Source organism: Dendrobates tinctorius, unplaced genomic scaffold (assembly GCF_039654945.1).
Source record: "Dendrobates tinctorius isolate UK_male_01 unplaced genomic scaffold, ASM3965494v1 ptg000105l, whole genome shotgun sequence".
NCBI lineage: Eukaryota > Metazoa > Chordata > Amphibia > Anura > Dendrobatidae > Dendrobates > Dendrobates tinctorius.
In genome coordinates, this window is record NW_027361773.1 from 8801391 (window position 1) to 8826705 (window position 25315).

The 25315-nt window shown below is 43.3% G+C and overlaps 1 protein-coding gene across 3 annotated transcripts in view; it reads left to right on the top strand.

The window, feature by feature from the left end:
* The window catches only part of SFMBT2 (Scm like with four mbt domains 2), a 371940-nt gene that overhangs the window by 268965 nt on the left and 77660 nt on the right, over positions 1 to 25315 (top strand). For all 3 annotated transcript variants that reach the window (XM_073589037.1, XM_073589038.1, XM_073589039.1), the window contains 3 exons: positions 8891 to 8933; positions 15885 to 15961; positions 16520 to 16656. In XM_073589037.1, coding sequence (XP_073445138.1) covers positions 8891 to 8933; positions 15885 to 15961; positions 16520 to 16656 — 257 coding nt within the window. The remainder of the gene's footprint in view (positions 1 to 8890; positions 8934 to 15884; positions 15962 to 16519; positions 16657 to 25315) is intronic.

The following is a 25315-nucleotide window of genomic DNA, read 5'->3' on the forward strand; positions in this document are numbered from 1 at the left end:
GGAAACCGGCTTCCTGGATCGCGCCGGGTGATCAGCTGATCGCCGCCGCAGCTGCATGTGTCGCGGCTGTGTGACACTATAGCTTGCCGAATAATTGGGGAACCGAAGATATTCACTCAGCTCTAGTCGTGAGGTCATGATTATTTGTGCGCTTGTTCAGATCTTTCCTGGGTCTTATCAGGGGATTTCAGCGCAAGCGGCAGATAGGTGACAATGAGGAGCAGAGGGAGTGTTGAGGTGACTATAAGGATATTTTTTACATCTCACATTTCTTAGGCTCTGAGAGATGCCATAGCATAATGAGAAACATTAAAATGGCAGAGAATCACTTCTCTGAAAATCAAATTTCCAGGTAAAATCCGTGCGAACAATTCGAATCTGCTAATCTATAATTTGTAACATTTTTGATGTTTTGTTTTCTGCGCTAAAAGCTCAATAACTGGAAGACCACAGTGCATAATCTACATGTTTTTTATGCATTTTTCTACAGTTTGAGTTAGGTTTTTTAGTGCATTTCACCTTCCAAAAACAGACAGAAAAATAACACCAGCAACTCTGTGCTGTGAATTGTTCAGTAATTATTTCCACAATCACATAAGTCAAAATAACAGTGTCCTATAGAAGAAGATGGTTGGTTGGGCACTTCACTACAATATAAATCTGTGATATTTCAAATACATTGTTTTAATGGATCGTTTGAAGCCTTTGATCATGGAAGCTTTAGCACTAACAAATTTGCTCTTTACAGCAAAGAGTAATCCTAATAATAGGAAGGCAGAGGAGAAAAAAAGACATCAGGTCACCTCGAGTTAGTTGGGTGTGATCATATATACCAACACCAGCACGGGCCACCGTTTTTAATTCTGGAATGAGGTTGTAGACACAAAGGGGAATTTCTAAAGATTCATATGACTAGTTAAACGTAATTACTAATTGCAGTAGATGAGATTCCTGATCTGCTGCGTTTACGTCATGTACTGTATATGCTGCATAGTGCTTAAAGCATTTCTCCCGAACAGTTTTGTAATCCGTAGATGAGTGTGGGTGGGGGTAATAAATGTATGACTTGCTGTCATTGTCTGATGACCTATATGTAATATAAATAATCTGTTTATGAAGTTTTCCCATTCATCAGCCTGTACTCTGTAGTTTGTATTGATGAAAATATCATTACTGCATGGCTAACAACTCTTTGGGAAGTTATGTCTGTGGCACCTGTTATACTCCTCTTTCACCATACTCTTTCCTTTTTTATCCTGTTTCTGCAACTAATTGCTGGCTTGGGAAAAGGACAAATCATGTTCTGTGAGAACTGTAACGAGAGTTCCACATTCCGCAATTTTACCAATGTGTTTTGCACAGGGCTTGAGACTTTAAACAGATCCAACACCCCGGTATATATGATAATCCCCGTGCTTGGTTCCCTGGCTTTAGCGTACAATGCATGAACAGTGAAAATGTGCAAAAGCTTTACAAACTGTGTATATTTCAAATATGACTTTTATTACTAAGCCATTAAATGTAAGTTAAACGGAGCATTAAGCAGATCTCAGCTCTGGATCACATGTCCCGATATAAATGACACAGCTCTCTGGCCAATTTCAGTATTTCCAATAACTCCTGTAAGTGGCAGTAATGCACCCAGATTTTCTCCATAAACAGTCGCAGCTTGGCAAGACCATATGATCAGCGCAGCCGGGAGACTGTCATTTTGGCAGGAGTTCCTGAAGCTGTTATGTAATTAGATCCAGTGCTCCGCGCGCTCATTCTCTGATTCATAGAGAACATTGCAGATCACAGACCATGCAGTGAGTTTAGGTGAATGATTATCCGCATACTCATGCATTGCTGACCTCCACACAACACAATTAGGATAATTGTTGATCAATTAAAATTATATTTAATAACATGTCTTACTCCCTTAGGTATGAACAGAATATCAAATAAGCTAAGAAAAAGATTGTCGTTTCCAATGTCGCTCAACATTAGCAGCTAACCCGTCTAAAAGATGCAAATGTTACATAAATAGCAAGAAAGTTACTGTCACTGAAAATGATATTTTACATACCTAATAAAAGAACTTCCGTACTGCATTGTGGAGTCCAGAGAATGGCTCATTAGGGAATCATACGAACAGCTGAGTTTATGGGGCAGGAATTAAAGAGTCTTCTAATCACAACTTTTCACAAAATAGACAGCGAAAGTCTACCGATACTCTAAATTCTGCTAGCGATAAACCTATGATTTCTGTCATGGGAAACTATTTGAGAAGAGAAATACAGCCACTAGTTGCTTTTAAATAGTAACCATAATGTAACAGTGAACACAAAGGGCACCAAGTTTGTGTACAGTGGCATGTAAAAGTTTGAGCACTCCTGGTCAAAATTACTGTTAAGTTGAAGGTGAAAAGATCTCTTAAAGGCTGAAGTTAAAGATGACACATTTTCTTTGTAGTATATGTATTTTCATCTTTTACATTTTAAAAATGAAAAAAAGGAAAATGGGTCTATGCAAAAGTTTGGGCACCCTATATGGTTAGAACATAGTAGCACCTCTTTTGCAAGTATCACAGCTTGTAAACGCTTTTTGTAGCCAGACAAGAGTCTGTCAGGTCTTGTTTGAGGGATTTTCATCTATTCTTCCTTGAAAAATTCTTCCCGTTCTGTGAGATTCCTGGGTCGTCTTGCATGCACTGCTATTTTGAGGTCTAGCCACAGATGTTCAATGCTGTTCAGATCAGGAGATTGTGAGGGTCATTGTAAAACCTTCAGCTTGTGACTTTTGAAGCAGTCTATTGTGGATTTTGATGTGTGCTTAGAATCATTACAGACGGTGTTATGTTTGTTTCAAGAATTTGTTGAAATTTCATTAAATTCAATCTTCCACCTATCTGAGAAATGTTCCCCATGCCATTGGCTGTAACACAACCCCAAAGCATGATTGATTCATCCCAATGCTTAATGTTTGGTGAGATGTTTTTTTCCTGAAATTTTGTCCCCTTTATTCTCCATACATACCTTTGGTCATTGTGGCCAAAGAGTTCTATTTTATCCTCATTGGTCAAAAGGACCTGTTTCTAAAATGCATCAAGCTTGTTTAGATATTCTTTTGCATATTTCTGATACTGAATTTTATTGTGCGGATGCAGGAGAGGTTTTCTTCTTATGACTCTTCCATGAAGGCCATATTTGTGCAGGTGTTTTTGAACAGTAGAACAATGTACCTCAACTCCAGAGTTTGATAAATCTTTCTGAAGGTCTATTGTAGTCAAGCTAGGATTCTGATTTGCCTCACTAGCATTCCTACGGCAACGCTCAGTGAGATTTTGCTTGGTCTTCCAGACCTTATGTTGACCTCCACTGTTCCTGTTAACTGCCATTTCTTAATTACATTTTGAACTAAGTGAAGGGCAATTTGAAAATGTTTTGCTATCTTCTTATATCTTTCTCTTGTTTTGTTGGCCTCCACCATTTTTGTCTTCAGAATGCATCACCTGGTCTTTCCTAACGATGATAGTGAATAAGCTATGACTCTAACAAACTAATTAAGGTCTGAAAACTTTGTCAAAGTTATCTGAGCACACAAATCTCCAAGGATGCCCAAACCTTTGTATCAGACCATTTTCCTTTTTCTAATTTTTAAAACATGAAAAATTGCAATATATATTTTTCTTTAATAATAATTATAATAATTAATAATAATAATAATTTTTATTTATATAGCGCCAACATATTCCGCAGCACTTTACAATTAAGCGGGGACATGTACAGACAATAAATTCAATACAAGTTAAGACAATTCAAACAGTGACATTAGGAGTGAGGTCCCTGCTCGCAAGCTTACAATCTACAAGGAAATGGGGGGACACAGTAGGTGAGAAATGCTTGTTAATTCAGGTCTGGCAATTATAATAGGGATTTTCATATAAAGCTGCATGATCCGGTCATCAGCCCGTGTGTTTAAGTGCAATAGACAAGTATCAAATGCAGTTATCATGTGCATGAAGGGTGTGGAGACAGATGAATAGTAGGGTGCAGATTCAGAATAATATTTGGAAGGAGGGAACAGGGCAAAGTTAGCTTGCTGAGTAGTTGATGTGGTAGGCTTGTTTGAAGAGATGGGTTTTCAAAGCGCGCTTGAAAAGGTCAGGGCTAGGTATCAGTCTGATCGTCTGGGGAAGTGCATTCCAGAGAGCTGGAGCAGCAAGAGAGAAGTCTTGGAGACAGAGGTGCGAGGTTCGGATTACGGGGGATGTTAGTCTTAGGTCATTTGTAGAACGGAGGGCACGTGTAGGGCGATAGACAGAGACGAGAGAGGAGATATAAGGCGGTGCAGAACAGTGGAGAGCTTTGTGGGTGAGAGAGATGAGTTTATACTGGACCCTGTAGCGAATAGGTAGCCAGTGTAATGACTGGCACAAGATGGAGGCATCGGTGAAGCGGCTGGACAGAAATATGACCCTGGCTGCCGCATTCAAGATGGATTGGAGAGGAGAAAGTTTGGTAAGAGGGAGACCGATCAGAAGAGAGTTGCAGTAGTCCAGACGAGAATGAATAAGAGCGACAGTAAGAGTCTTAGCAGTTTCAAAGGTGAGAAAAGGTCGGATTCTGGAGATGTTTTTAAGATGCAGGTGACAAGAACGACTGAGTGATCGGATGTACGGAGTAAAGGAAAGTTCGGTGTCGAATATGACCCCAAGACAGCGGGCATGCTGCTTGGGAGTTATGGTTGAACCCTCCAGGGTTATTTCGATGTTAGGTAGAGTGAGGTTAGTAGTGGGGAGAAACACAAGAAGTTCAGTTTTAGAGAGATTTAGTTTCAGATAGAGGGAGGACATGATGCTAGAGACAGCAGACAGACAATCCTTGGTATTTTGAATTAGGGTAGGGGTGATGTCAGGGGAAGAAGTGTATAATTGGCTGTCATCAGCATAGAGATGATACTGGAACCCAAATCTGCTGATTGTTTGTCCAATAGGGGCAGTGTATAAAGAGAAGAGGAGGGGGCCTAGGACTGAGCCCTGCGGGACCCCGATAGTAAGGGGACGAGAAGAGGAAGAGGAGCCGGAAAAAGATACAGTGAAGGAGCGGTCAGAGAGGTAGGAGGAGAACCAGGAGAGGGCTGTGTCCTTGAGGCCTATAGAGCGGAGCATAGTGAGGAGGAGCTGGTGATCCACAGTGTCAAATGCGGCAGAGAGATCCAGTAGAATCAGCAGGGAGCAATGACCTTTCGATTTAGCTGATATTAAATCATTAGAGACTTTAGTGAGGGCAGTTTCAGTAGAGTGTAAAGAGCGGAAACCAGATTGTAAGGGGTCGAGAAGAGAGTTATTCGAGAGATAGCGGATTAGACGGGAGTGGACCAGGCGTTCCAGGAGTTTAGAGATGAAGGGAAGGTTAGAGACAGGTCTGTAGTTAGCAGTGCAGTTCTGGTCCAGGGATGGCTTTTTAAGTAAAGGGGTTATGATGGCATGTTTAAATGAGGAGGGAAATATACCTGAAGAAAGAGAGAGGTTAAATATTTTAGTCAGGTGAGTGGTGACCACTGGTGAGAGAGACTGCAGGAGCTGTGAAGGAATAGGGTCACTGTTGCAGGTTGTAGGCCGAGCAGAAGCGAGGAGCTTGGAAACTTCTTCTTCTGAAACAGGCTCAAAGATGTCTAGTGAGCTTGAGGTGCGGCAGGGAAGGGGATCCAGGCACTGAGGAGATAGGGCTGAGATATCCTGATGTATGTGGTTGATTTTTTCTAGGAAATAAGTGGCCAGATCCTCACCGCTGAGGTTGGTGATGGGGGCCTGTACTTTAGGTTTCAGGAGGGAGTTTAAGGTTTCAAAAAGTCGTCTTGGGTTGTTGGATAGTGAGGTGATGAGGGTGGTGAAGTAGGATTGTTTGGCCAGATGAAGGGCAGAGTTATAGGTTTTGAGCATGAACTTATAGTGGATGAAGTCTTCTGCTAAGAGAGATTTTCTCCACTGCCGCTCTGCACACCTCGAGCAGCGCTGAAGAAAGCGTGTTTGCGTTGTGTGCCAGGGCTGCCGTTGTCTGTGTCGGGTCTTTCTGCGTATAGAAGGTGCTGCTTCATCTAGGGCATTCTTCAGTGTATTATTGAAGTGTGACAATGCTATGTCTGGACAGGAGAGGGTGGAGATGGGGCTAAAGATGTGTGGAGATTGTCCCTAAGCTGTTGGATATTAATGGTACGTGTATTCCGATAAGTGTGGTAAGTGGGGGTGTCCCGGGTGAGGAGACAATTCTTGACAGAGAAGGAAAGAAGGTTGTGGTCCGAGAGCGGGAGAGGCGAGTTAGTAAAGTCGTGCAGCGAGCCGGGACGGGAGAAAACCAGGTCCAGAGTATTCCTGTCCTCATGTGTAGGAGAATTAGTAAACTGTGAAAAACTAATTTTTCTTTGCCTAAAATACAAAGGAAATGTGTCATCTTTAACTTTCGTCCTTTTAGAGATCATTTCATCTTCAATATGCTTAGGCCTCTTTCACACATCAGGTTTTCGCCTTCAGGCGCGATCCGGCGCTTTTGACAGAAACCGAATCCGGCGAAATGCAATGCCGGATCCGGTTTCCCCCCCATTGACTTGCATTTGCGCCGGATCGCGCCGGATGGCCATGTGTTTCATCCGGTTTTCGCCGGATCCGGCAATGTGTCCGGATCCGGCGTCTGGAAAAAACGTCTACTGTAACGTTTTTTGGCTCCGGCGAAAAAGCCGGACACGCCGGATCCGGCGCGTCCGGCTTTTTCACACAATGGAAGCCTATGAGCGCCGCAATGCGCCGGATCCGGCGAAAGCCGGATCCGGTGGCCGGATCCGGTTTTTTTGGTCTGAGCATGCTCAGTAGCCACAAGGGTCAATTTTAAAAACCGGATCCGGCGTAATCCGTCGAAAAACGGATAGAAAAACGGATGAACCGGATGAGACGGATCCGGTTTTGTCTGTCAAGAAAAAGACGGATCCGGCAGAAAACCGGATCCGTCACATCCGGTTTTACAAAACATTTGCCGGATCCGGCGTTCCGGCACGACGCCGGATCGCGCCTGACGCCGAAAACCTGATGTGTGAAAGTAGCCTTAACTGTTCACAATAACAGTAATATTGACCAGGGTTGCCAAAACTTTCACATGTCATTGTAATTATGGGATAGGAAACACATAGATTTGGACACATTTATGTGATACTTTCGTCCCAAAATGTATCATGAAAATAATTTGAAATAAATCATGCCATTATGTTGTATGAACTTTAGTGAACCTATTACCAGGTTTTTGCCACCTAATCTCAGAGTAGCATAATGTAGAGACAGAGGCATCAACTTCTCAAAGATTTTATGTCCCAAAAGCGGTGTAAATATTTTGAAAAGTTTCAAAATGTCGCAATTTTTGGTGTTTTAACTACAATTTCTCCCGGCTCTGCTGAAATGAACGGAGCTGGGGCAAGATGAGGGCATGGTGGGGTGTGGCACCACAGCTTGTCTATTTTATGACAAGTTGCGGCGTTCCCTACTCAAAAATCTCACCTCAGTAATATTTTTTGCGTGACACACCTCATCATGAATCAGGAGCGTCTGACTCTACCATGCCCCCTCATCAAAACCAGCAAGAAAATTGACTGTCTTGATGAATCAAGGCAATGTGTTACTTACTGCGCTACGTGTTGTAGATTTTATAAAATCAGCAGGAGATTACCACTAGAGGACTAGTAAACCAGTGCTGCCATATAGTCTTCCATATTCAAGAGCTCTGTGTAACCCTATTCTCACTGCCTATTACTTGGCTTACTGTGTGCTAGGAAGGTGCTCAACAATTTTGGTGCACACCCTTTCCCAATAAATCCCACCCCTTTCAACAGAGTCACACCCCTTGTTACGCAAGTTGTAAAAATATCCCCACTAGGAAACAACATACTACATATGCAAAATGCACGTTGGGGTCCTTTTAGGTCCTGATGACACTTTTCTTACTGATATAAGTAAGGGTGCAATAATTTAATCTACCTCTTTAAAATGCGCAAGCACTTTTTTGGCACAATGTCAGAGCAATTTAACTCAGCGTTATTATTCGTGTAATATGTATAGTCAGTGCTTATGCTTGCCCAGAGTAGATTTAATCAACCACATTTCACTGGTCGCACTATTGACTATCTGTCAGCAGGATATCTGTGTATTATTGTTGTCTTTTGTCATCTTTGTCCATGTTTTTATTCATTTACATGTCACCATTGTCTTTCTGTTTTTTCTAAATAAAATTTCTTTGTTTTTGTCATAAACTCCTGTTTTCTTATTGCTATATATAAGTTGTAAAAAGTATCTAAAACTCCTAATAAATATGCTGAACGTCATCAAAAATAGGGGGGATCGTTGCACAGATAACTTCAGAATTTCAGCACTTTTATCTTGATAAATAAGCCACAGTGTCTTTAAATATCCATTTGCTTAATAACTTTCATCAATATGAACAGGTTTTTTTTAAGCCATTATGCTTAGATTTTAATTTTGCAATGCATGTATGTAAGAAAGCAAAAACAGCTGGAGCAAAGGGCAACTCGTACCAGAAAATGAAAATATGTACAATGCAGTAAATCACTGTTGGGAAAAAAGAGATGTTGTCATAGACAGAATCCTTGGAGTACTGCCACAGGCTTCTAAGCCACCACTGGGACAATCATGACCTATATCTCTAAGCAAGACGGCATAAAATCAATGAATTCTGCCATTAGAATTCTACCTAAATGTGGATTTTGATTATTTGTATAAATACATTTAATGTAGAACTAACTCGCCAAAATTGCTGTTATTTTGCACTTGCGCCATGTTCACGTACACAAGTGAGTATATGGAATATTGCAGTATTATTTTAAAATGCTATCTTCATTTTTTTTCTAGTGAAAAAGAAAAGAAAGATTGCTGTTGTTCAGCCAGAAAAACAGTAAGTAATATTAATAATAATCTTTATTTTTAAATAGCGCTAACATATTCCGCAGCGCTTTACAATTTGCACACATTATTGGCACTGTCCCCAATGGGGCTCACAATCTATATTCCCTATCAGTATGTCTTTGGAGTGTGGGAGGAAACCCACACAAACACAGGGAGAGAACATACAAACTCTTTGCAGATTTTGTCCTTGGTGGGATTTGACTTTGGACCCCAGCGCTGCAAGGCGGCAGTGCTAACCACTAAGCCACCGTGCTGCCCTAAGAATTATCACAAATAAAGAAGCTTTAGAGAGTGTCCCGCAATGAATATTAGAGTATACAAAAGGGAGCTGACTTTTACACCTCTGTTCATATCTAGTGATGTCCCTGTGTAATCTTTTTTACAAATAATTTCAAGATCAGAAACAAAATACAGGACGAATTATGTTTCCCATTTAAGGGAAAAATAGATGTTTTTTTAATTTGTTCTCCTTTATTTAATACGCATTACCAGTGCAGTTCTGCTCTATCCAAAGTCTATGGAAATGACAGAGATAGCCATGCGCTGTACATGTCTATTCCGGTCAATCCCACAGAGTTTGAATAGAGCAGCAAGGGAAGACCTAGTACCTGTAATCGAATACTTGTCACCTATGGATCTTGATCTTATTATATCCTGAAGATAGGTTTATGGGAAAAGCCCTAAAATGCTCCTTTAGAATGTGTCCCCTTTAATGCGTATTGGGGCTCCCAACTCTCCCCCTGATCAAACTTGCATATCAGTGGCCACTCCTTGCATTCTAGTGAAAATTCACTTTCCCATGAGGGGTGAAGAATGTTCAGTGAGACGGCAATCTAATATGTATTGCCACAATTTCTATGGTGTCATCCCTGACTCGAAAATATACATACGGTAAATAAATCAGATTGTTATGAATTTACAGATTTAAAAAAGGCAAATAAGATCATTGGTCCTTTTAAGTAATGTGATTAATTATACTCTGTGTATAGAGGTATACATTTTTTTCATACTGCAACTTTTTTTGGCCATAGTCATACGACTTCTGCGACTTCTTACTACAATAGCTTTTCCTTGTATTGTCACAGCTGAAAAATAGGAGAAAATGATTGGTGGCACATAAAAACCTTGTAGCTAAGTGTAATGTCAGTAAATGAGCAGTAGTGTTGATTAATGGAGCTGGTTTTCTGCTTTTTGCACTGCCGGGATGCAGGGTTTCTAGCATTTCGTTCAATAAGATCTCTCTGGGTAGTTTCCACCACAATAAACATCCTACAGTGAAGATTAACATCTGTAAATGTGTGTTACTTCTCACTTGGTCAAATCTGCCTTCAGTAACCAAGTATTTCAGTATCCATGAATGACCATTTACAAAACAGACATTGTATAGTATACTACCATTTACATCTCTAGCGCCTCGTTCATTAGTCTGACATTAACATAAGGAATCCAATAAAACAGATTTCTGTCCATTACATGCGACATTAAAAAGCAAATATAACTTTTCAGGATGGAATTAGTGTTATGTTGCTGATTTTAATGCTGTTTTTATTGACACTGTAAAACTAAAAAATTGAATTGAAATCCACAGAGACAATTCCCTGGCAATATTGCTTTTTATTTACTCAACTTGGCACAGTGTTGGTATCAGACAAGCCATAAAAGCTGTTTTACTAAATGCGTCATTACTGTGTGAATTTAGTGTTATGTCCCTGTGATTACACAGAGATTTTTTAAAGTAGGTATTGTGGTGTGCTTTTTACTTAGACGAGCCCTGCACAGTTTTTATGCCATCGTGATTGTAATTATTGTAATTAAATTCTACTGTGTCTTCTTAAAATTGACTATGTACAAATAAGACAGAGACCTTCATGAGTGCATCTGCCGATTGTTGGCGCAAAAAGCCTAACAACTTAAATACCTTCTATTTTCATACCCTGTCTGAGGCAGAGGCCCACAAGAATGGCATTAGAATCACTACCTTTTATTTCTAATGTAAAGGTTTGTTTGTACCTATACCCAACTAATGAGCTAATCCCTGTATTAACGCTATACTACCCTGGGTGGTTCAAACTATATCCATATGCTAGTTATGGTCCCCCTAGTAGACAGACTTCCCCCCCATTCCCAGGGTCGACCTTGAGTCAGAGCCTTCAGGAGAACTGAGACACAAACTGGCCATAAGGATAAAATGCAACACCTTTTGTCACACAACTAAGCAAAATATATTAACACATCACACTAGAAATTAACCAGCTGGTTGCCATGACATCTTTCGTCACCCCCCCTACATGCCTCCATGACAAAATATGGTCATCCCCAACCATCAATCTGTATAGACAAGAAAAGCAAAGAATAAAAACACTGCACAAAAAAACCTGCAGCAGGCCTCCTGTAGCAACTGGCTACCAAAACAAACTGCACAGGACCATCTGGAGTCTTGCTGAGTCCAGATCATACGGGCTCAAACGATGACCTTAAGAACTCAGTCACACAGGGGAATAAAACAGGAAAAAACAACCTGCAACTGCCTGGATGTATATTTCCTTTCATCCTTCCAGGCCTCCTAGGTGTTGGGAGATGGAGGTCGGTCCCACCTCCAGGGTTGATCGGGAAACTTCTCTCTCCTGCAGTTGGTCTCGGGCAGTCTGGTCCCAGAGATGAAAATCTGTGCAGAATTATTGCCAGTCAAGTAGATACTCGTTCAAGCCACAAGGGACTGCTCAGTGCCAGAGCACTTATCTTCTCTGGCCCGAAAGGGAGGTTTGCCACTCACTTTATTTGGGGGTCTGGGAGCTTCAGATGGCCAAACTATTGACTAGGACAGTGGGTGTCGGCGCTGGTTGCACATGGGTGTCCTTGTGAGGATAAGGCTCCTGAAGAACGCTGTGATTGTCGAGTCATTATACTTATGTTTGACGATAGATCTAAGCTAATGTACCAGCTTCTGTCATTGTACTGGCTGAGAATGGCTGATCTTGATGGGTGTATTTTGTTTTCATCCCATATAATACTGCTTTACCTATCCAGTAAGCTCCACTCACACTTAGGCCGGCGTCACACTTGCCGTATGAAAAACCGGCCCGATTTTCTCGGCGGAGAATCGCAGGAGTGTTCTCTGTATGTTGATCCATATGTAATTTGCTTGCAATGCGATGATGCAATTTCCTCGCATCTAGTATCCATATGACATCCGTATGCAATCCGTATGCAATGCGATTTTAACATGAGTTTTTACATACAGCAGTTCTCTGTTCTTTACACAACGTTTTAAAACAAAATATTCTTCAAAACATACATATATATATATATATATAAATATTTGATTGATAGATAGATATAATAGATATATAGCTAGATAGATTAAAAGCCGGCAAATGATCTGGCGCATACAGTATAATCACAGAGTGACAGGTTAGAATAGATAGAATATACATATACACATAGAATAGGTGTGTGTGTGTGTATGTATATATATATATATATATATATATATATATGTGTCAGTGACACACATATGTATGTCTTTATATTTCATAGAGAAACAGATAGAAGAAGAGCTGGTAATTCATTTGTCGGCTTCTGTAAAATCACTGCAGGAGCTGACAGGATAGGAGAGATGGATTACATACAGTAAATCCATATAGAATAGGTAGATGTATACATGTCAGTGACAAATACAATTCATATCGTGTGTGCAAAATACTGGACATGTATTTAATTAATAAAAGATTATTTCACAGATAAAATGTTGTGGGGTCCCCCTATAATTAATAGCCAGCAATGGCTATGCATACAGCTGAGGGCTTTTAATAGCCTAGAAATGGGCCATGGATACTGCCCCCTCGGCTATAAACATCAGCTCTCAGCTGCCCCAGAAAATGCGCATCTCTAAGATGTGCCAGTTCTGGCACATAGCCTTGCTCTTCCCACTGCCCTGTATCGGTGGCATATGGGGTAATAGTGGGGGGGTTGATGTCACCTTTGGGGGGTTGATGTCACCTTGCTAACCCCACCTATTGCTAACCCCATAGTCAAATTGTAAAGAAAACACAGACACCCATTGAAAAATCCTTTATTTGAAATAAAGACAGAGACTCTTTTATTTTTCTTAATTAAACCATACTTACAAACACACCTAATCCATGTGAAGCCCTCAATCCCCTGTAATAAATATAAAATAAAAAAGCAACAATGTACCATACCTGTCCGTCATTGTGTCCCATGCCATAATCCTTATCTGGGGGATATACAGTACATTTTTCAACCTGGATGGTGCTAAGATGCCACTGTCCCGGCTGAAAAACCACTAGTGAATGAGATGTTGTTAGTGCAGCCTCAGTGACTAGCACTGACATCACTGAGTCTGCACTCCCTCACAGCCTGACCCGCGCTGAACTCTGGAGTGTGGGAAAATGCCAATTCATTTTCCCATGCTCCAGACTTCAGCGCAGGTCAGACTGTGAGGGAGCGCAGCATCAGTGACATCACCGTTATTCACTGAAGCTGTTCTCGCAGGACCGTGGGAAAATGCCAGTGATGAGGTCACGGCAGTTCATGCTCAGTGTATTCACAGTTGATAACCATGAGAAATTCTTGGCTTGAGAAAGGCAGTGAAATCTGCCGAAACGTTGCTGTTCATGGATCAGTAAAGCCACGGATTTTAATTTTTAGAGTGCTGTCTGTTTTTTTTCTGATTTTCTATTTTGGAGGTTTGGACATCACCTTAACAGGTTTTATTGCTCCCAGCTTCTTTTGGTAGTGCTGCCAAATTTTCTTTAATTATCTATCCATCTATCTATGTAATATAAATACATACAGTATATACAGTATGTGTATGTCACTGACATGTGTATGTATATATATATATATACAGTGGGGCAAAAAAGTATTTAGTCAGTCAGCAATAGTGCAAGTTCCACCACTTAAAAAGATGAGAGGCGTCTGTAATTTACATCATAGGTAGACCTCAACTATGGGAGACAAACTGAGAAAAAAAAATCCAGAAAATCACATTGTCTGGTTTTTTTTCATTTTATTTGCATATTATGGTGGAAAATAAGTATTTGGTCAGAAACAAGCAATCAAGATTTCTGGCTCTCACAGACCTGTAACTTCTTCTTTAAGAGTCTCCTCTTTCCTCCACTCATTACCTGTAGTAATGGCACCTGTTTAAACTTGTTATCAGTATAAAAAGACACCTGTGCACACCCTCAAACAGTCTGACTCCAAACTCCACTATGGTGAAGACCAAAGAGCTGTCAAAGGACACCAGAAACAAAATTGTAGCCCTGCACCAGGCTGGGAAGACTGAATCTGCAATAGCCAACCAGCTTGGAGTGAAGAAATCAACTGTGGGAGCAATAATTAGAAAATGGAAGACATACAAGACCACTGATAATCTCCCTCGATCTGGTGCTCCACGCAAAATCCCACCCCGTGGGGTCAGAATGATCACAAGAACAGTGAGCAAAAATCCCAGAACCACGCGGGGGGACCTAGTGAATGAACTGCAGAGAGCTGGGACCAATGTAACAAGGCCTACCATAAGTAACACACTACACCACCATGGACTCAGATCCTGCAGTGCCAGACGTGTCCCACTGCTTAAGCCTGTACATGTCCGGGCCCGTCTGAAGTTTGCTAGAGAGCATTTGGATGATCCAGAGGAGTTTTGGGAGAATGTCCTATGGTCTGATGAAACCAAACTGGAACTGTTTGGTAGAAACACAACTTGTCGTGTTTGGAGGAAAAAGAATACTGAGTTGCATCCATCAAACACCATACCTACTGTAAAGCATGGTGGTGGAAACATCATGCTTTGGGGCTGTTTCTCTGCAAAGGGGCCAGGACGACTGATCCGGGTACATGAAAGAATGAATGGGGCCATGTATCGTGAGATTTTGAGTGCAAACCTCCTTCCATCAGCAAGGGCATTGCAGATGAAACGTGGCTGGGTCTTTCAACATGACAATGATCCAAAGCACACCGCCAGGGCAACGAAGGAGTGGCTTCGTAAGAAGCATTTCAAGGTCCTGGAGTGGCCTAGCCAGGCTCCAGATCTCAACCCTATAGAAAACCTTTGGAGGGAGTTGAAAGTCCGTGTTGCCAAGCGAAAAGCCAAAAACATCACTGCTCTAGAGGAGATCTGCATGGAGGAATGGGCCAACATACCAACAACAGTGTGTGGCAACCTTGTGAAGACTTACAGAAAACGTTTGACCTCTGTCATTGCCAACAAAGGATATATCACAAAGTATTGAGATGAAATTTTGTTTCTGACCAAATACTTATTTTCCACCATAATATGCAAATAAAATGAAAAAAAAACAGACAATGTGATTTTCTGGATTTTTTTTTCTCAGTTTGTCTCCCATAGTTGAGGTCTACCTATGATGTAAATTACAGACGCCTCTCATCTTTTTAAGTGGTGGAACTTGCACTATTGCTGACTGACTAAATACTTTTTTGCCCCACTGTATATATGTATATGTATTCTATGTGTATATAGCTATTGCTTTCTAAGCTGTCAGTGTGATTTTACAGCAGCCGCACATGAATTGCTGGCTTTTCAAAGGACACCGGTGTGAGCGCTGTGCGATTTTTTTTATTTTTTTCTCGCACCCATAGACTTTCATTGGCAAGTCTCGGCCGATATATGCGTACAATCGCAGCATGCAGCGATTTCACTCGCATGTATAGTACGGCCGAGAAAAAAAATGGTGATGTGAGCTGCCCCATAGATTAACAGCGGTCCGAGTGCTATGCAATGTTTTATTGCATAGCACTCATCCGTATTCCTCACAAGTGTGACCCCGGCCTTGCGCAGAGTACGTCACAAGGATAAACGCTTACAAGAAAAAATATGTAACAAATTACCTATTTGTATCTTTATTATTATTGTTATTTTCAATTAGTAACACTATTACACATGTTTTATCAGATTACCATCCTCAGTGCCTGTGCAGAAAATACCTCATGATCCTTGTCCGCTTCCTCAGAGCGACAGCTGCTCAACAGGTACATTACGTTCATTCAGGCTACAAGCCTTAGTTATTTTGTGATGTTGACAGGTATTGATTTCTTCAAACAAAGCAGCGTGCAGAAAGCTGTATTTCATTACGTTATTACATCCAAATTATTTATCCGTCACTTTATTTGTTTGCTATGAATTTATTTGTTGCTGGGTAATTGCCAAAGACAGCGAGATTCAATGCAAAGTAAAAGTAGATTTAAGTGGTAATTAAGTCTTTCACACATTTTGAAACATAAATAGTTTATAATTATCTTTTGTTCTTGCATTTTAGTCATAACTTAAATGTAAAAATATTTAGCCAGATCTTTACCAACTCTTTTTTTACGAAAGGTGTTATCTTACACTCTATCTTATATCATTATATAATAATGTTACAGACTATTATAGTATACTTTATATCTGAATTCTGATATTTTATTAAAAGGAAGGCATCATCTTGGAAATGCTGGGTAAAGTACGGCATCTAGTTATTGAGCAGGAGGAGCTGAATAGTTTGATATAACTAAGGATTCAGTGTAACTTCTGTTTTTTTTTTTGCCTAGGAACCAATGGAAAATACTGCTGCCCACAACTGTACATCAATCATCGCTGCTTTTCAGGACCGTATTTAAATAAAGGCAGGATAGCAGAACTACCTCAGTCAGTGGGTCCTGGGAAATGTGTGCTTGTTCTTAAAGAGGTATGTTCACCATTCATGATATCAAATGAATAAACTATCCTGGTTGTTGTGCCAAGAGCATTACTGTAGGTATTATTATGGTAGAGTAGAGTTTTTGAGGCGAATTGCAGGTGAATGGGGGTAGTGCACTTCTAAGACATTGAGTAAAGTAAATTCACTGCACCCTCAAGTTGAATGCAAGTTCTTACTGTTTTTTATTTCAAAATATAGACAAGTTCAATGTAGGCATAGAGGAAGGGTTGTGAGCGTGACCTACAGATGTTTGGACACGGTCCCGGGTTTTGCTCACAGAGTTGCTCTTTACAGTGCTGAGCTTGATAAAAGGTGCTGATGGCACCTGGACGGGTAGAAATGGAGGGCCTTCTCCTGTGGAATTGTCCTATATTGTTCGCATCCGCGCCTCTGAAGTGCAAGCCACTATGAGCAGTTTTTATAAATGTAATAAAACTATTAAACATCTTAAAGTTTTCACAAATATGTTCCTAGAGTTAAAGTGTAACACAGAACCTCCTCCTTTTCTGCAACTAGAACACAAACCTGAGATTTGGATATTTGCCACCATATTTGTACTTCACAACATTCTCTGGCACATTACTTTTATTCTAAGGGCGCAGTCAGACAGCCGTGTAAGTTTAACCGTGATTGAAATGCAGTGCACGGACTGGACGGCTGCTCTCCAAAGCCACACGTGACAGCTGCATAGAAATACATGAAGCTGTCGCGCTCAGGTCGGAATAGCCGCTGGCCAGTCTGTGCTCTGCGTTCCAATCTTGGCCCAGTTTATACGGCCATCTGACAGTTCCCTGATATAGATAGATACATAGGTACATAGCATTAAAGGTGAGGCCACATAGTTAGGTAATATTCAGGTTTTAAATACAGGTATTGTAGATAAAAGCATGAGAGGATTGAAGAAAGAGGAGCAATAGTATCTGTCCTTAATATGTTTTTTCCCATCATAATCCACACCGTGTCTTGTGGGGTGTTCCAGTTATATAGTGATTGGCACCCACCAAAAGTGGTTAATGGATGGACAACCACTGTACTGTTCATAGGATCATGGGCAACCAAGAAGGCAGTAGGGAGTGAAGCCTAGCCTTTCTGTCCCGATCCCATTGCAGAGTTAATGTGGCCCAAATGCTGAGAAATGTACTGCTTGCTGTGATAGGAGTGGCAGCACATACTGTGCATCATAACTGTAGTCCAGTCAAAATACGGTTTGACCCGGAACAAATTCCAAGAAACCGTTTTATGATTTTTTTTTTATTACTATTATATGTGGGGAACAACATATTAAAAGTTTTCGAAAAAATGATCACCACAAAGATCCTAACTATGACGTCATAAGACTATGACAGCCATCGCACTAAAAATAACAAATATTTCCCTATTTCAAAGCTGTAGCTGTAGGTTACAGAAGAGTTTGCATTTTGTATACTATATATTTTCATATAACAATTTTTATACAAAGTTTTATACTAACTACATGGACAGGCGAAGTCATGAATGCATCAATGACGTCATGACATATATGTACATTTCTAGAAATTATAGAATTAATACACAGTGCATTTTAAGACCTACTTCATCACTGAATAAGCGTGTCAGGTCAATAGTCACTATTTTCATCATCAGACACTGCTTCCTCACTCATATTGTCACAATGCCCTTCTTGACATGGTCCGCATACCCGTGAAGAGGTAAGTCCGTGTCTTTTGCAAGTGCACCGAAGTGTACTACAACCACGAGAACAATTGCAGTGAATTATTTTCAGAAGTGTTTCTGGAGCGGGTGAAGTATCCATCATCACTGGAACTAGACTGTTGTTCTGCAATTCCCATCCCCATTCAGTAGTGTCCATGGCCTCACCATTGTCCATCCAAAGCATCACTTGGAGGTAACTCCGAAGGGCATGATACTTCATTGCAGAGGAGGTCGGTGGCAGTCGTTCAGGTGTAACAAAGATTTTGGCTGAACCAACTTTTTTGCAGAGAGTAGAATACCTCATTGCAGACAGATTGTCTCCAGGTTTGCCCCCGAACAATGCCACCATCGCTTTACACCCAGCGTCTTCAATCTCAGCTCTGTTTTTGTTAGGTGTGGAAAAGATTTTAGCACAGCTATTTATGACCGAGTCTCCCTTCAAAACCTTGTGTAGACCGAGTTTTTTTCCGATTCCAAAAACCGCGGAAGTGGTATCGCAACCTGTGAATGCATGAAGGAACAGAAGACTGCTGCAGACATGGTTTCCCAGGAACTTCTTCATAACCTTAATGTCGTATACTGTTGCAGGACTCCCTTTATCCGAGTAGAAATAAAGCTTGTTGCCATCACTGGTTGACGCGTGATGAAGTAACAACACCAAAAGATCTGTATCTTCGCCAATGAGACTAGTACTTTTGTTGGATGACATTGACACTGCTGCCTTAACAATCTCCACATCTGCATCCCCCTCTGATTGTCAACCTCTGTCATTCATGCGTTGTGAAACGAGATTGATAAGAGACTGTTTGTTCTCCACATTCGAAAGGAAGTCCTCCTTTTTCCCGACAAATTTTGCTCCTTCAGCAATGTTCACTTTGTTACTTGTTCGTTTTTTGCGCCGTCGCTGATGGGTAATGTCCTTAGTGTTTGGTCCTCCAATGTAACCATCAAATACAATCGTAGCCTTACCATAGTGCTTTACTGTGAAAGATGCATAGTCTTCAGCGATTGAACAATATGTCTTTCTTTCTAACCACTTCAGTCGATGGAGAAGAGAACCTCCGTCAAGAACATAATGTTCCACTTCTGGTACATCCTTGAGTACTGCGTCATTTGAACTCTGTTGTTTTATAGCAGCCATCAGTTGTGCTTTGTTTGGTTTGCGTAAGAGATGTTTTGCCTCAAAGAGGGATGGTGGGTATGGTGAAAGTTCATAGGCCATCACCTCATCAAGGGAAACATCAGCAGTTTGAGACACCACAAGAAACCTTTGGAACAAAAGAGGGGTCTATTGTTTTGTCCTTAGCAATGTCAATAGCCTCACTGGATGCCAGGGTCTTGGCTTTCATTCACCGCTTGTACTTAACTGAAAACAGTGATTGACCCTCCATTGTTGCCACTATTTCTCTGCCAATGGTGAACAGGTTATGGACATTCACATCCTTATTTGCATTGACACCGGTGATAATGTTGCGAAGAGACACTTCATCAGAGAAAGGTGAAAAGGTCTCGAGTTTATCTGCAATTTTCTCCAGGTCTTCACGATCTCTTCTCGTCCTTGACGTTCTTGCCTCCTTGTGTTGTTCACTGGTGACAAAGCTCTGGCGAGTGAAACCCTGCATTGCATCACTGTAGGAAGAGGACACTGGCACAGACAGAGTCCACAAGGCCCTCTGATGTTTGGACATTCCACTTCCTCTGGTGAGTCCTCCTGCTGTTTTTAGGGAGCGCATCAGTGCTTGCTCGATGACTAGGTTGCAACCCAGGCCTGCCCAGTACTGATCAGTCCGCCTTAAAACATGCAAGCCATTCATAAATCTATGGAAGACTGATGGCATATCATCTTCCAGAGTGGTCATAGACTGGAGGTAAAGGTAGGTGGCCTTCACATAGTTCCCATGCCCAGCAGCCAGTGGCGTAGCAACTGTTTGTGGCGCCCGGGGCGGTCGAAACTTTTGCCGCCCCTTTGGTCGTTGATAATCCAGAAGCATCCGAAGAGCCCACACTACACTCAAAGATCTAATTGGGGGCAGATGACAGAGGCAGCACTGGAGACCCCCATAGAGGACCCTTGACTCAGCTTTGGTGGTCAGGAGTGGGGGCAGATGACAGAGGCAGCACTGGAGACCCCCATAGAGGACCCTTGACTCAGCTTTGGTGGTCAGGAATGGGGGCAGATGACAGGGGCAGCACTGGAGACCCCTAGAAAGACCCCTGACTCATCCTTGTAGGTCAGGAGTGGGGGGCAGATGACAGGGGCAGCACTGGAGACCCCCAGAGAGGACCCCTAACTAATCTTTGGGGGTCTGGAGTGGGGGGGCAGATGACAGGGGCAGCACTGGAGACCCCTAGAGAGGACCCCTGACTAATCTTTGGTGGTCAGGAGTGGGGGCAGATGACAGAGGCAGCACTTCAGACCCCCATAGAGGACCCTTGACTCATCTTTGGTGGACAGGAGTGGGGGGCAGATGACAGGGGCAGCACTGGAGACCCCTAGAGAAGACCACTGACTCATCTTTGTGGGTCTGGAGTGGGGGACAGATGACAGGGGCAGCACTAGAGACCCCTAGAGAGGACCCCTAACTCATCTTAGGGGGTATGGAGTGGGGGGCAGATGACAGGGGCAGCACTGGAGACCCCTAGAGAAGACCCCTGACTCATCTTTGTGGGTCTGGAGTGGGGGACAGATGACAGGGGCAGCACTAGAGACCCCTAGAGAGGACCCCTGACTGATCTTTGGGGGTCAGGAGTGGTGGGCAGATGACAGAGGCAGCACTGGAGACCCCTAGAGAAGACCCCTGACAGGGGCAGCATTGGTAGACTTCAGTCCTGCCCCCCATGTTGCACTCGGGGGTCTCATCTGTGGAGTAGGGCGAGGGCTGGTGGTCGCGCAGGTCACCCAGGGTGCAGCTGGCCGGGGTGAGCGGGGGGCAGCCGGGGCTGGCGGAGAAGCTGCTCCAGATCGGGGTGTACTGGAAGGAGCCGGCCTGGCTGCAGCTGCTGTACTCGGCGTAGGCGGACGCTTCCATGGCGGCCATGCACGAGTCGTAGGAGTTCAGGTAGGAATAATCCATGGCTGACATGCTGTTCTGCCCCAGCGCCCCGGACCTGCAGCTCTAATACCCGCCCCGGGACGCGCCCCCTCCGCACCAGCAACACCCCCTCCACGCGGTTATTACGCTGCAGTCCCCCCTATAATAACGTCCTGTAGCATAATAAACACTGTGATGGGGCATCGTTATAAAACCGCAGATAAACAGTTATAATGGAGCAGCTGCGGAGAGTATTTATTATCAGCTTATAACGGGCAGTCATCTGTAATATCAGCTCATGTCAGTCATTACAGGGGCAGGGCTATAACAGTGCAGCGGCCTGCAGATTATATCTCTGTGCATTATATCTCTGTGCATTATATCTCTGAGCGGCGGACACAGACTGTATGTAGTGGGCCCCTGTGCAAGAAATTTTTCGGGCCCCCCCAACCCTTCATAGGGCAACAAAGTTATTTTTTATTTGTTGTTATCTAATATTGAGGCTATGCAGGGCTGGATATAATATCTGTATAGAACATAATGTAACTCCCCCATAGAATATAATGCAGTCCCCCCATATAGTATAATGCAGCCCCTCCATAGAATATATGGCAACCCCCTCATAGGATATAATGCAGCCCCTTACATAGTATAATGTAGCCCCTCCATAGAATACAATGTAGCCCTCCTCATATAGTATAATGCAGCCCCCATAGAATATAATAAATATAATACAGCCCCCTATAGAATATAATGTAGCCCCAAATAGAATATAATACAGCCCACCTCCCCATAGAATATAATGTAGCCCCCCATATTATATAACACAGCCTCCCCTTATAGAATATAATATAAAATGTACCCCCCATGGTATATAACAGCCGCATAGTATATAGCCCAGCACCACATGGTATACAGCCCAGCCCACCATGGAATACAGCCCACCATGGTATATAGCCCACCATGGTATAATTCAGCCCCCCCAGAATGGTATAATACAGCCCAGCATGGTATAATACAGCCCAGTATGGTATAATACAGCCCAGCATGGTATATAGCCCCCCCGGCATGGTATAATACAGCCCAGCATGATATATAGCCCCCAGCATGGTATATAGCCCCCCCAGCATGATATATAGCCCCCCTAGCATGGTATATAGCCCCCCCAGCATGGTATACAGCCCCCCCAGCATGGCCCCACAGTCCAGCATGGTATATAGCCCCCCCAGCATGGTATGATACAGTCCAGCATGGTATATAGCCCCCCCAGCATGGTATAATACAGCCCAGCATGGTATATAGCACCCCCCAGTATGGTATAATACAGTCCAGCATGGTATATAGCCCCCCCAGCATGGTATATAGCCTCCCCAGCATTGTATGATACAGCCCAGCATGGTATATAGCCCCTCCCAGCATGGTATAATACAGCCCAGCATGGTATATAGCCCCCCCAGCATGGTATAATACAGCCCAGCATGGTGTATAGCACCCCCCAGCATGGTATATAGCCCCCCCAGCATTGTATATAGCCCCCCAGCATGGTATGATACAGCCCAGCATGGTATATAGCCCCCCCAGCATGGTATAATACCGCCCAGCATGGTATACAGCCCCCCCCACAGTCACACTGACCTGCGGCTGAACTGCAGCCACCGTCTGGCTGGCGCCACAGTCAGGGCCGGCAGTGTGAGTGACAGTCTGACAGTCTGTCTTCCCTCCTCTCCTCCCCCATGGCACTGATGCTGCTTGCTGGTCGCTGATGATCTCAGTCCACTCTCACCACAGTCTTCCCTCCTCTCCTCCCCCACGGCACTGACGCCGGGCTGCTGGCTGATCGCTGATGATCTCTCACCTCAGCCCAGCTCAGCCCTCAGGGCTGGCTCCTCTGCACTAGGCGGCACTAGCACGCATCCTCAGGAGGAGTCAGACCCCTCCCGTTGCCTCCTGCAGGGGGGCTGCTCTCCTCTTCTCCTTGCTGGCTCTGCAGCGCTCACTCCACAAGTCCACATGGCTAATTTGCATGCATAATTAGCCATGCGGTGCTGGAGGGGCCCCCTGTCCCCCTGATCTCTGCATTATATCTCTGTGCCTCCGCGCTTCTCCCACAGAGGAGAGGAATTGCTGCTGCCGCGCCGCCCCCACACACGTGCCGCCTGGGGCAGACCGCCCCCCCACCCCTCCACGCTACGCCACTGCCAGCAGCTGCAAGAATGGGCAAACATTCGGCTACAGCAAGAAGGTGCATCAGCCAGGATCCTGTACGATCAGCCTCGATAAGCTCCATTGCAATTCCAACCATCTATTGGTAATTCAGCCATAGTTTACTGGTGCGAGAGTGAGCGGATAATCCATTTCTTTTGGTGGACAAGAGGTGGACAATTTCACTAAGGCAGGTAGAAGTGATGACCGAATTCAAGTCACTTTCCCCTGTCAGTGTCCGAGCATACAACTGCTCAAGTTATTGCAACAGGTCTGCAAAACCGGGATGGTCGCAAAGTACTTTGTCTGCAACTTGCTGAGTAAGACACTGATCAAGGAGGAGATGGCCACGAACTGCACGCTGAACTGCCTTTCCAGTCATGATGTGTTGCACAGCATTGTCACCGTAAAATGTTCCCAAGATCTCTTTGATTCCACTCCTATCCATCAACGTTTCTATGGCATCCATAAGATTTATCAATGTATGGAAGCTCCCGAGCATCAGGACAACATCTCGAACCGGGCTGTCTTCAGGCACCTCGTGTTTGATTTCTGACGCTTTCAAGTACAGCGGATCGGTGTTTATCAGCAAGGTTGCACAGATACTCAAGAGTAGAGAAGATGCATGACTTGTCTCCGGAATACATGTCAATGATGGGCAGGAAGATTACCGAAGATGACCCTGGATGATCACAGTCTTTATGTAGCATGTGCATCATTCCATTCCAGCTCGGTGCAGGCTGTTTTGAAGCGTAAAGACATCTCCCACAACATGATGGTCAATGGCATCGAGAAATGGCAAGGGCTTGAATTTTATGTTTCGGCGAGTGTGTTTTGCGAAACGGTATTCCCTTACATCAACTTTGCTTTGTTCAACTATGTCCAAGTCCGCAGTCTTCCATCTGAGAACAGTGCGACTGACCTTCCTTCCTCGAGTCACAGTAGCTACCAACCCCATGCCGTGGAAAGTCCCCTTCCCATCTAACATGATGATGTTATGATCGACGTTGTCCGCAGCGAACAGCAGTGCCATATCCAGTCTGTCTATGGTACCACCGAGTACATCCTGGCCAACAGAAGCGGCAGCGTTTTCCTCGAATCGCTGAACTTCCAAATATGATGAACAATATCCCATGGCTGAGAGACTGTCTACAAGAAATCGAGACCTGAAATGATGATGGAGCTGGACTGCTAACCCAAGCTGCAATGGAGCTACTACAGCCCTGGGACGTACAGCCTGAACAACTGATTGTCCAATGCTTGCGACCTTCCTGTGAATGTCCTTTCCAATGAAGAGGGTTTCAAGCAGGCAAAGCAAACTCAGGGGGAGATAATCTAAGGCAGACTGACATTCAAGCGAAGTCTTCAGATATTCATCGGTTGAAGATAGGCTCTTAGACTTGATATCGCTCTTGATTAGTTTGGCCGCAGTCTCTTTGATGGCTCTCTTCTGGGCTTCTTCATCCATTTCCTGACTATGGAAATAGTCCCTCAGGATTATTCTGGTCTTTTCACGGATCGTTACAATGTTAGGCAACCCTTCACACTCTGCTATGAGTAGCGAATCGCCATACCTCTCCTCCAGCCTATACCTCAGCCATTTATTACTATAGGCAGCACTGTCTCCTTCTACAAGATACTCCGTCATTTTCTTTGCAAGATTTGTGACAGTCAGTTGCTCTTCATCGTTGTCCTCGAGAAATGCACACATTCTCAAGAAC